Here is a 10,732-nt window from a genome sequence, read left to right on the forward strand (position 1 = left end):
TGCTGTGATGTTGGCACTCAGGGATTGGTTTGGGGAAGGGGTGCACTGTCCAACATGGGTGATAGGTATTGGAAAGTAAAGGTAAATATGATATACGTAATTTGTGGTATAAGAGACGGAGCAGCCTTGGGGGCGGTTGGAGAGCATCGTGGCTGCCTTGCTGGTCAGACCTCTGTCTGCCAGGAAGAAAATTTTGTAGATAAGACTTAATAAACAACCTGAAGACCGAACAACAGAGAGTCCAGTCTCATTCTTCAGAGCCTGGGGTCGCTCCCTGGACCACCCAACTCACCTCAGGGGCAGAGAACAAGCAGCCGACCCCGAGAGGCAGGCAGGAATAAAAAGGATGTAATGACACAAACAGGAATACAGGGTGAGCCACTCTTGTAGGCTGCCGTGTTCTACATCAATTCCAGCCACTAGAAGGCACTGGATGTCAGCTGGGTCCGGCCCACCAGCGCCGATAGCACCCGTGTAGAAGCAGAAACCAGCCCAAAACGTTTAGTATATGAAGAGCCGCTGAAGTTGTTATAAATCTACTATTTTAACTAAGAGTATATTATCATATGCAAGTCTTTTTAAAGTGATCAGAACAAAAACATGGTTTGAGAACGGTATGCATACCTTTAAATTAACATAAGCCTTCAGAAAACACAACATGAACTATCTCAAATTGTGTTGCTCAGTTGTTTGTCATCAGTGGTATAACAGAAACTAGCTTCCGGTTTGAAAACTTACCATTTTTTCCTTGTTTTGTTTGTGTGTGCTAATAAAATAAATAAGCTCAAAAAACCTCCCCAAAACAAAACCATATTTCACAGGTCATCTGACTATATACAGACCTACAGTAGCCAAGAGAATACCAATTGCAGGTTACTGTTCAAAAGACAAGGCATGAAAGGAGAGAGAAAATGAGGAAGGTCTGAATAGGCAACCTTATCGACCTCTCTTGCAAAACAGCCCAGGGTCATCCACCTATGAAATTAATTGTGATAAAACAAGAGCAAAAGAAAGCAGGAGGGAAATAATCAAAACAATTTGATAAACCTAGCTGCAAGCAGCAATTTAAAAATAATAATAATAATGAAATAAATAAAATAAAGCAGGACTTCTTACTAAGATTATTGTGGAAGATAGCCATCAACTCATGGGAATTATGAAGACACCTGCCAGGAAGACTATTTATAAAACTGTAAATCCATAACAAGGTATTGCCACCTGATCTTGTTTAGGAAACATCTGCCAGGGAATTTCAGCCACTCTTTCATGCCTTAGCTTTCGCATGAGCAATAAATACCTTTTAGAATAAAAATACAGTGGATTTCATTGTGGATTGTGTCTTATTAGAATACTACAGTCACAAAACAAAGAAGCGAGTGAATTCCTGCTTAGCTTATTCCACTGGAACCAGTCCTCTTACCTGAATAAGAAGCTGAGGAAGAGAAGGGTGAGGAATCAATCCAGGTTTAAAAAAACAAATGGGAGGAAGATGTCAGAAGCACGGGAGCTGTTTCCCTCAGGCTATGCTGTGATCAGACTCACAGGCATACAATCTGCCCAGACTGCACTGGAAGTCTTGGAATATAGATCCATGTCCAGGATTCCCAGGTGTACAAGTTCTAGGAAGTTGTTGTGAAAGAAGGGCAAGAAAATATCCCAGGGGAAGCTCTGGATAACAGAACAATGTTAAGGAGGCAGTTCTGGCTGACACAATATTTGTCCTGAATGTGGAAGGCAGCAAGAAAAGCAGGGTCTCCTCAGTGGGAGCAGAGACGCTGGAAAATGAGAGATACCCATCTCCAACACTCCCCCTTTGTTCTGAACCTACAGCATTTTGTTTTTTCTTGTGTTCCTTCCTGGCAATAGGACACAATCTTAACTGTCCTGCAAAAGCTATTTTGTTTCTGGAAAGCTGGCCCAAAACTAGCAAGCTGCAGCTGCCTCTTACATTTGTGCTTCTCATATCCAATGATAACTATGTAACTCCAGCCAATGGAAAACATGACTACAAGAATTCTCTGTCCTAGATAACGGAAATGCCTTTACTGACCCTCAGCACTCATCCTACGTCTCAGAATTTTCAGGGACCAAAATAATCAGTGGACCAAACACTTTGAAACAATGGCCATCTCTGGTCTAGTTATACTGTTTTGGGGTGTTCGTTTGTTTTCATGGTGTTATCTTATTAGTTCTAACATTAATCAGGATAAGTGATTTACCTTTTTACTTACACACTACCCCAAGTGTGCCCAGGCACCTCCACACATGCTTCTGCTCAGCATAATTAGAGCATACCTGTGTTATCTCCCTTTCACCTGGCAGCACCAAAATAGTCTAAGGACAGGAAAGAGAATTGTAAATTAATTTGCCCATTGACTGAGCACCTTTGAGAATAACCTCTAATAAGTAACCTTTGTTCTACCTATGCTGGTTTGGCTAGGATAGAGATATTTTTTGCCACAGTGGCTGGCTTGGATTTGCAGTGAAAACACCATTGACACCACAGGGATCTTTTATTTATTTCCATGTAGGCACTGCTCAGTATCAAGGTCTTTTCTGCTCCTCAAGCCACAAGTGAGGAGGTTGGGAGTGCACATGAATGTGGGAAGGCTCACAGCTGGGACAGCTGATCTGAAATCCCCAAAGGGACATTCTATATCATATGGGATCATGTTCAGCCTGTTATGGTGGAGAAAGAAGAAGGAAAGGGGGGAGTTTTAAGGTGCTGGCTCTTGTCTTTCCAGGTTATCACAATGTGTGATAGAGCCCTGGTCAGAGCCCTTTCCTTGGAATAGCTGAACACCTGCCTGCCCATGGCAGAGGGTGGATGAATTCCTTGAATGGTTTTGCATGCATGAACAGCTTATGCTTTACTTGTTAAACTCTCTTTATCTCAGCCCACGAGCTTTGTCTGAGTTTTTCCCCATCCCAGTGGGGAAAGATTTTTTCATCCAAAATCCATACATGTTAATTACAACCACATTCACAGGTACCTGGAGGTTCTTGCATTAAAGACTTTCACACACAGTGACTTTAACACTCCTCTGCAGCTGCAGCACTGTGCCTGGATAACCTCTGCAATAGCAGAGTTCAGTGAGGCTACAGGTGAAGCCCCAAATAACCATGTCATAAGTGCTCAGACTGGGCACAATTCTCACAATATTTCCTACACAGCTCAGAGGGTGGTCTGGGCATGGAGAGCACCCAGTCACATAAGAGAGCTATCCATTGAAATGTTCTTACTTGCCAGTGACTGTGGCTTTCTCTATCTCAACAATCAACACAAACACAGTGATTTCTGGCTCAGTTTAACCATGCAGATAAAAGAAAATTCTTCATATGAAGGGTGAGTGCAGAATGTCATTGATCTTGTAGCTTAATGTAAACAACACCACAGTTCTTGTGCCCTTGACACTCAGAAATCTGTGGTTCGTGCAATGGAGTAATATAATGCGATAATGCCACTGCTTACACTCAGCCAAAAGAATTTAGTGTCTCCCTTTCATTGCCACCCAGGACTTACACTCCTGATCTTCTTGGGTTCCTAACTTTCTAACCACATCATCAGCTTCTCCTATCTGAATGTCAGGCAATTAAGCTGTTGCTTATCCTTACTCAAAAATTCTTACTTAAAAAAAAAAAAAAAGAAAAAAAAGGAGTGCTTGAATTAGTAGTCATACTCCTCTATCGCCTATCTGGAATTTGGGCAGAAGTGTAAAACTGGTTAATGTGAGCTGAGTCAGAGATGGAGGAGAACATAAGTACACATATCTCAGCATAGCAGAAGAAAAACAGAGTTGTCAGTGAGACCCACCTGCAGTCAAAACCTGAGTCTTTTGTCCTTTGAGCAATTTCTGAACCCGAAGTAGCTGCAAGGAGTTCTCTCTCTTATCAAAGATGTCTTGGACCCGGTGAGATACCTCACAAACAGATTTCACAGTCTCTGAAATTATAGCGGCATACTTTAAAGTTATCACAAATGAATGCGTATTTCACCTTATACATCTTACTAAGAGAAGACAGCATAAAATTAAGAAGAAAAGTTTTAAACCAAGTATCAACAACAGCTTTATTCAGGAATTTCTGTGAAAGATTGGACTAGAACACCTCCAGAGGCCTCTTTCCAACTAACAATTCTGCAGTTCTAGAAATCACTTCTCAACGAAACATCAGAGAGAGGGCTAATTTCCTGGATTTGGAAGCAAAAACAGGAAAGTGCCCTACAAGTGGTGTTAACTGCTTGTAAAAACCATAGAATCATTTAGATTAGAAAAGACTACTGAGATAACTGAGTTAACCTAGGATTGAATACCAGTTTGTCAAGTAGACCATGGCATTGAGTGTCATTTCTTGGGATGGTGACTCTACCACTTCCCTGGGCAGTCCATTCCAGTGTTTAATGACCCTTTCCATGAAGAAATGCCTCCCAGTGTCCATTCTGAACTTCCCCTAGCACTGATTGAGGCCATTTCCTCTTGTCCTGTTGCTTGTTACCTGGGAGAAGAGGCCAATCCCCAGCTGGCCACAACCTCCTTTCAGGTACTTGTAGAGAGTGATCAGGTCACCCCTTTTCTCCAGACTAAACATCCCCATCTCCCTCAGTCACATTTCACAGGACTCGTGCTCCAGACCCTTCTCCATCTCCACTGCTCTTCTCTGGACTCAGTCCAGCACCTCAGTGTCTCTCCTGCAGTGAAAGGCCCAAAACTGAGCCCAGGATTTGAGGTATGGCCTCAGCAGTGCCCAGCATAGAGGGGCAGTCACTGCCCTGGTCCTGCTGGCCACACCATTGCTGATACATTCAGGATGTCCTTGGCCTTCTTGACACCCTGGGCCCACCCTGGCTCGTGTCCAGCCACTGGAAACCAGCACCCCCAGGGCCTTTCCCACTCAGCAGCTTTCCAGCCACGCTGTCCCAGCCTAGAGCTGCAGGGGTTGCTGTGACCCAGGGACAGGACCCAGCACTTGGCCTGGTTGAACCTCACACAATTGGCCCTGGCCCATGGATCCAGCCTGTGCAGATCCCTCTGCAGAGCCCCCCTGCCCTCCAGCAGATCAGCACTCACACCCAGCTTGGTGCCATCTGCAAACTGCCTGAGGATGCACTTGATTCCCTCACCCAGATCATCAGTAAAGATATTAAATAGGACTGACTCTGATACTGAGCCCTGGTGGACACCTCTAGTGACTGGATATAGCATGAAGGTTACAAATTATCCCAGAAAATTGAGGCATGTGACCAAGAGAGTCAGGGAATGGTTTGGGTTGGCAGAGACCTTAAAGATCATCTTGTTCTAACCTGCCTGCCATGGGCAGGGACACCTTCAAATACATCACATTGCTCAGGACCATATCCAGCCTGGCCTTGAACTCTTCCAGGAATGGGGCATCAAAAAATTCCTTGAGCTACCTGTTCCAGTGCCTCAGAAGCAGCAGAGTTTAAAAAAAAACAGCTGCCATTTCTCCAACCTATATATTAGGCCATTTTCACAGGTAGTTACTCCATATTTTTATTCCTAACATGTTCTCAGGGACATCTTGATCAAGATGGAGAAGGAAAATAACAATCCACTAGAACCCCAGAGAGGGAGGAAGATTTTTTTCCTTTGAAACCAGGCGGTAGGTGAGAGTCAAGATATTCTTAGCAAGGAGTATATCATTGATCAAAGTGCCAGCACTTACTTGCAAGTTTCTGGTACTCAGCAGTGTCTGGGCTGGTGTTCTCCAGCAGGTCTCTGAAGAAATGCTTGTACCTGAGGTGGAGAGAGCAGGTTTAATTCACAACAAGATACCAGGAACAGCAGCAGCACCTCCTGTTAGAACAGCACAGTGAACAACACTCAGCCAGGAGTAAGCCTAAACAGGGCAGTTTTGGTCACACTTCATTCATTCGTTTTATCATCAAATGTCTCAGCTAAAATAACACAAGTATTTTGTACATCTGCAAACCTTTGGTTTTTCTTGGGAATCCAATAGAAGCAGACTCACAAATCACTTAAGATCATGAGGCTGTCTCAGAATTCACATGTTTTGTTATTGCCTTCAATACGCAACAAATTTCTCTTTGAACTATCTATTTTTAATAGTATATTAATAGTATTCATACCATGTTTTCTGCCCACACAAGAAAATAAAGGCATTTCTGTAAGAACTAGGACCCACCTTTTTCTTTTTTCCTTTCCAGTCTTTACTGGAGAAGATAAGATCTCTGCAAATGTTTTCTCCCAGTAAAGTCAAATAGAAGGAACTTAACAGATTCACAAACTGGCAGAACTCATATGACCTAGTGCATATGTTAAAAAAATTTTAAAGAAATTTGAACATGATAGAACTGATTAATGAAAAAAATTGGACTTTCTATCAAAAAGCTCACGTTTTTCCAAATAGTTGGACAGTAACAAATATACTGCAAATTTAAAACAATTATCCAAAGAATTACAGTAAAAACCCACCAAACAGTTTCGTGTTTACTTCTGCCAAGCTGATTAAAAATATTACATAAAGTTACATGAAAGATTGTGGTATGATCTCTCCAAGTTATTTCCAAAGAAAATAGGTGCTCAATCTCTCACTTTTACTTTAGTGTAGATAAGGTCATGGTTGAAAAACAGCTACTGGATCTATAGCAGCAGAATCTGGGTTCCCAGAAAAACACCATTATTACCCACACACCCTCCCCAGGAAAGGGCTGCCCATAGGTGCATGCAGCACTCCCCTCAGGCAGTCAGTTTGCCTCTTCAAAGGGGAGATGATCGTAGAATATCCTGAGCTGGAAGGCATCCACAAGGATCATCAAGTCCAATTCCTGCCTCTGCATTTTTAAGACAACCCTGAAAATCACACATGTCAAATGATGTTGTCTAAACATTTCTTGAAGACTGGAAGTCTTGGTGCCTCAAAAGAGAGATACAGCAATCCTGAGTGGATCTGTCCAGGCTGAGACAAATGTGATAGGCATCAAATCTGAGGAAAGCATACGGCCCTGATAACCAGAGAGGAAAGAGAAGCTCTCCTTCATTAATCTCATTTCTCTCCAAAAAGACCATCTCCAATAGTCATAATGCTCCAGGTCAGCAATCTGCATAAAAATGGAGCAAAAGCATTGCTGATAGAGACCACCACTTCTGCAGTATTTCAGTCAGCTTGCTTTCATTCAAAGCCAAACTTCAGTAGCTTACTGAGACAGCAGAAAGCATCCAATTCTACCCAAGAGCTAGAGGAAAGAGCCAGGGCTAAACACAACTGCCTTCCTGTATCATCTCCCATCCATGTATACTGATTCCACTTTGCAGGCACATCCTTCGGGCTTTTTCATTGCTGCCTCTGTGCTCTGATTTTGAGACATAATAGGCAACTTTCCCTTTCATAGCAACAAAGATAGTGATACATTCATTCTTCCCTTCTTATGCTAATCCCTCGAAGAGTCACAATTGCTTACTTACTGGTGCAGCCTCTGCAGGGGCAAAGGAAGCAGATCTTCTAGCTGCCTCCCTTGGAACTGAGGTCGAGTCTCCTGGAGCTTCTTAAACCGTCGGAATGACTTATTTTTCCTCACTTGCTCCTGTGTGCAGCAAAAAAGAGATTTGGCTTTGAGACTACAGAAAGAACTACGTGCCCTACTCTGTACCAGAAGCTGGAACACTTCAACTTAGAGTTTAGGACTCCAGTCCCACAAGCATCAACTTCTTTTGTGGCTATGGGCAAGCCATTCCCTTTCTCCTGATCGTTCATTTCAGTGGGTAATTGAAGTGATATCTCCCCTCTATACATGAAATTAAAGAAAAAGAGAAGGTTGACCCAGTTAGGAGAACAAGGAGTGCACTTGTGGCTTTTTGCCATGCCTTTCAAGAAAAAGCAATGCATATCTGCATTCCCATCACCTTAAGACAAGTATCCAAAATGGCTTTTTCTCTTGGAAAATCAAAAGCCTGAGTACATGCATGCAAAGAGGGAAACATCCCAGTACATTCTGCATCTGGGAACAAGCATGAACAAAACTGGGAGTTGGTTTAAATTCCAGATACAGCTGTCAGGACTTCAGAATACATATATATATATATATATATATATATAATTTATATATTTATACTTATATTGTTTATGTTATTTATATCATGTATATATATAAATATATAGTCTGCAGAAATTTCTTGAAAACAGGTTGTATTTGAAGACATAAGTGGGAAGGAAAAAAATGGTCTTCAACATAGAAAAAAATGTGGAAAATGTGAAGGAAGAGGAAATCCCACTACTGTGATACAGTTGGTGGTAATGGGAAAGACTAGGAGACCTGACAATTCCTAGAAAGAGATCACTGTATCATAGTGAAAGCCTGGAAACTCTCTAGACTTGCCAGTTAGGAAGGAGTGGGAGTAAATACAGAACACTGTTTCAGAAAGCAGTGCTCACCATATGCACATACATACACAAACACCTGAAAAGGCATTAGAAATTTGAAGCTCTAAGTAGAGAAGTTTTCACCATTTTATTGTGGAAGAAAGCCAGAATTTCATCAAGCCAGAAAAAGCAAGAAAACTGATCTCTCCAGAGACAGAAGACAAATGGAAGGATGTGGCACTTTCACAGAATGGAAAAAGAGAAACCATATGAAGACTAAAGTACATATTTACCTTCAAGGTTTTATTTGCATGCTCCAAATTCTCAGCATAGTGGCCATAAAGATCCAGACTCTGGCAAAAATTTTCCAGTCCTGGTCCCAAATTCCCTTTCTCCAGGTGAAGTGACAGAACACTGTGCACAAGGAGCAGAGATAGCTTGTGAGGGATACATACTGATGGCATTTTCACAGCTCCTTCTGATTCCTTCCTTTGCTGACCTGCCTTTACCATTCTCCACCTCATATCCAGTTTCTGTACCAAATTGGTTCTTGGAGGTCAGAGAGTAAGCCACAGATCACCTTGTGGAACAGGCTTGCTGAGCTTAAACCACTGTCCAGTAACTGGGCACCCAGATATGTGATACAGATCAGGAGTTTCCTGGGGACACCTCCAAGTGCCACCAAGGCTAGCAGTGCAAGAAGTCAATGCCTGTTTTACAAGGGGCTAGCCTTATTTCCCCAAATCTTACTTTTTCATCAACATAGAGTCCTCCCAACATAAGTACAGGAATTCCATCCTATGTCCACTTACTGGCTGGCTGAATATAAGGACTCCAGGGGTCCAAATACAGTTTCCAACACAGCAGGCTTCAGCGTCCCTTTGGCCTTTAAAATTGTCACAAAGTACTAAGCAGGAAAAAAAAAGATTCAAACAGGTAGCATTCACAAATCATCATAGAATCACTCAATGGTTTGGATTGGAAAGGATCTTAAAGATCATCTAGTTCCCCCCTTGGCAGAGACATCTTCCAAGCCCCATCCAAACTGGCTGATCCCTTCCAGGGACGGGGCATCCACAGCTTCTTTGGGCCATCTGTCCCAGTGCCTCACCACCCTCACAGTAAATAACTTCTCTCTAACATCTAATCTAAACCTACTGTCTTCCAGTTTAAAACCATTCTTCCTTGTCCTATCACTATGTGCCTGTGTAAAAAGTCACTCTCCCTCTTTTTTAAAAGCCCCCTTCAAGTACTGGAAGGCTGCAATAGTAATTAACCTCTGAAGTCACTCAAAGGCCACTTGTGGCACACAGCAGAAGCCAGGAGTTGCTGCCTGAACACTCTTTGGCTTGGAAAGATATCAAATATTGTGACTGTCTACCTAAGATATGCACCATCAGATGTAAGCCTTACTTGTAGCTCTGACCATAACTGTAAACACATGGAACAGAACTACAACACTGAAAAGAGTCTATTTCAGTATCCTCCAATGCATCTGTTTTTCACCATCTTGTTCATACACTTTTTCTTGTCTGTGTCCCTACAGTTCATACATCTCAGGCATCTTAGGGCGAGCACCCTATTCAATCAAAACTGAAAAGATTTATGTCTGTGTATAGACGAAGGCCAAAAAGCCAAACCCACGAGCTATTGAATATTACTGAGGAGGTAAAAGAAAAACAACAAAAAACCCTTTCAGCCACAGCAGGCGTCCCAGGCATTAGGGATGTACCACAGTCTTGCTCTCCACCCTTCCCCATGGCAACATGAATAAGTATGTGTCGTCTGGAGGCACATATCAGAAGGGGCAGAAATACTCACTGTGAGCACCAAATCCAGCTGCTCAAGGTATTTGTGTTCTGTTTCCAGCAGTTCCTTGGCTGTCCTGCTGCGCTTTCTCTCCCAGCGAGCCCGCTGGTCTTCCACAGTGTTTGCTCCGACCACGAATGACAGGGATGAGACACTCATGGCAGAGTCAGGGTTGATACACAGGGAGGTAAAGGATCCTGGAGAGCCAAGCAAGATGGGCACACAGCAAAAGAATAACCTATGTTTCAGGGTAGGATTCTGAGCTAAAAACTCAACACCTTCCTACAAAATAAGGGCAGTCAGCTGCCAGCAATGATTATTGACAATTTCCTTCTGCATTCCCTCCTGTGGGCACAGGGGCCCTGCATCAGAGGAACACCATTAGGGAGACCACGTTGTGAAAGCAATAGTGGTACATGATGATTCATCTGCAAGCAAATCTCAGTGCACAATCCCACATGCAAACCACTGCTTCCTGTGCCTTGCCCTCACCATTCTTTGCTTGAAATTCTTGTTAAAATCTAGCGAGTTTGTGGGTGGAAGAGGTATGGATAAGAGTAGAAAATAACCATAAGATTTGTCTTGA

At 42.8% G+C, this 10,732-nt stretch overlaps 1 protein-coding gene across 1 annotated transcript in view; it reads right to left on the bottom strand.

Moving 5' to 3' along the window:
• ARHGEF39 (Rho guanine nucleotide exchange factor 39) overlaps positions 1-10,732 on the bottom strand; it is a 17,561-nt gene that overhangs the window by 5,808 nt on the left and 1,021 nt on the right. The window contains 6 exon segments of the mRNA XM_014310067.2: positions 3,815-3,943; positions 5,683-5,753; positions 7,443-7,561; positions 8,631-8,751; positions 9,150-9,244; positions 10,159-10,343. Coding sequence (XP_014165542.2) covers positions 3,815-3,943; positions 5,683-5,753; positions 7,443-7,561; positions 8,631-8,751; positions 9,150-9,244; positions 10,159-10,305 — 682 coding nt within the window. The 5' untranslated portion in view covers positions 10,306-10,343.

The sequence above is a fragment of the Geospiza fortis genome, unplaced genomic scaffold (assembly GCF_000277835.1).
Source record: "Geospiza fortis unplaced genomic scaffold, GeoFor_1.0 scaffold174, whole genome shotgun sequence".
In the NCBI taxonomy this organism is placed as follows: domain Eukaryota; kingdom Metazoa; phylum Chordata; class Aves; order Passeriformes; family Thraupidae; genus Geospiza; species Geospiza fortis.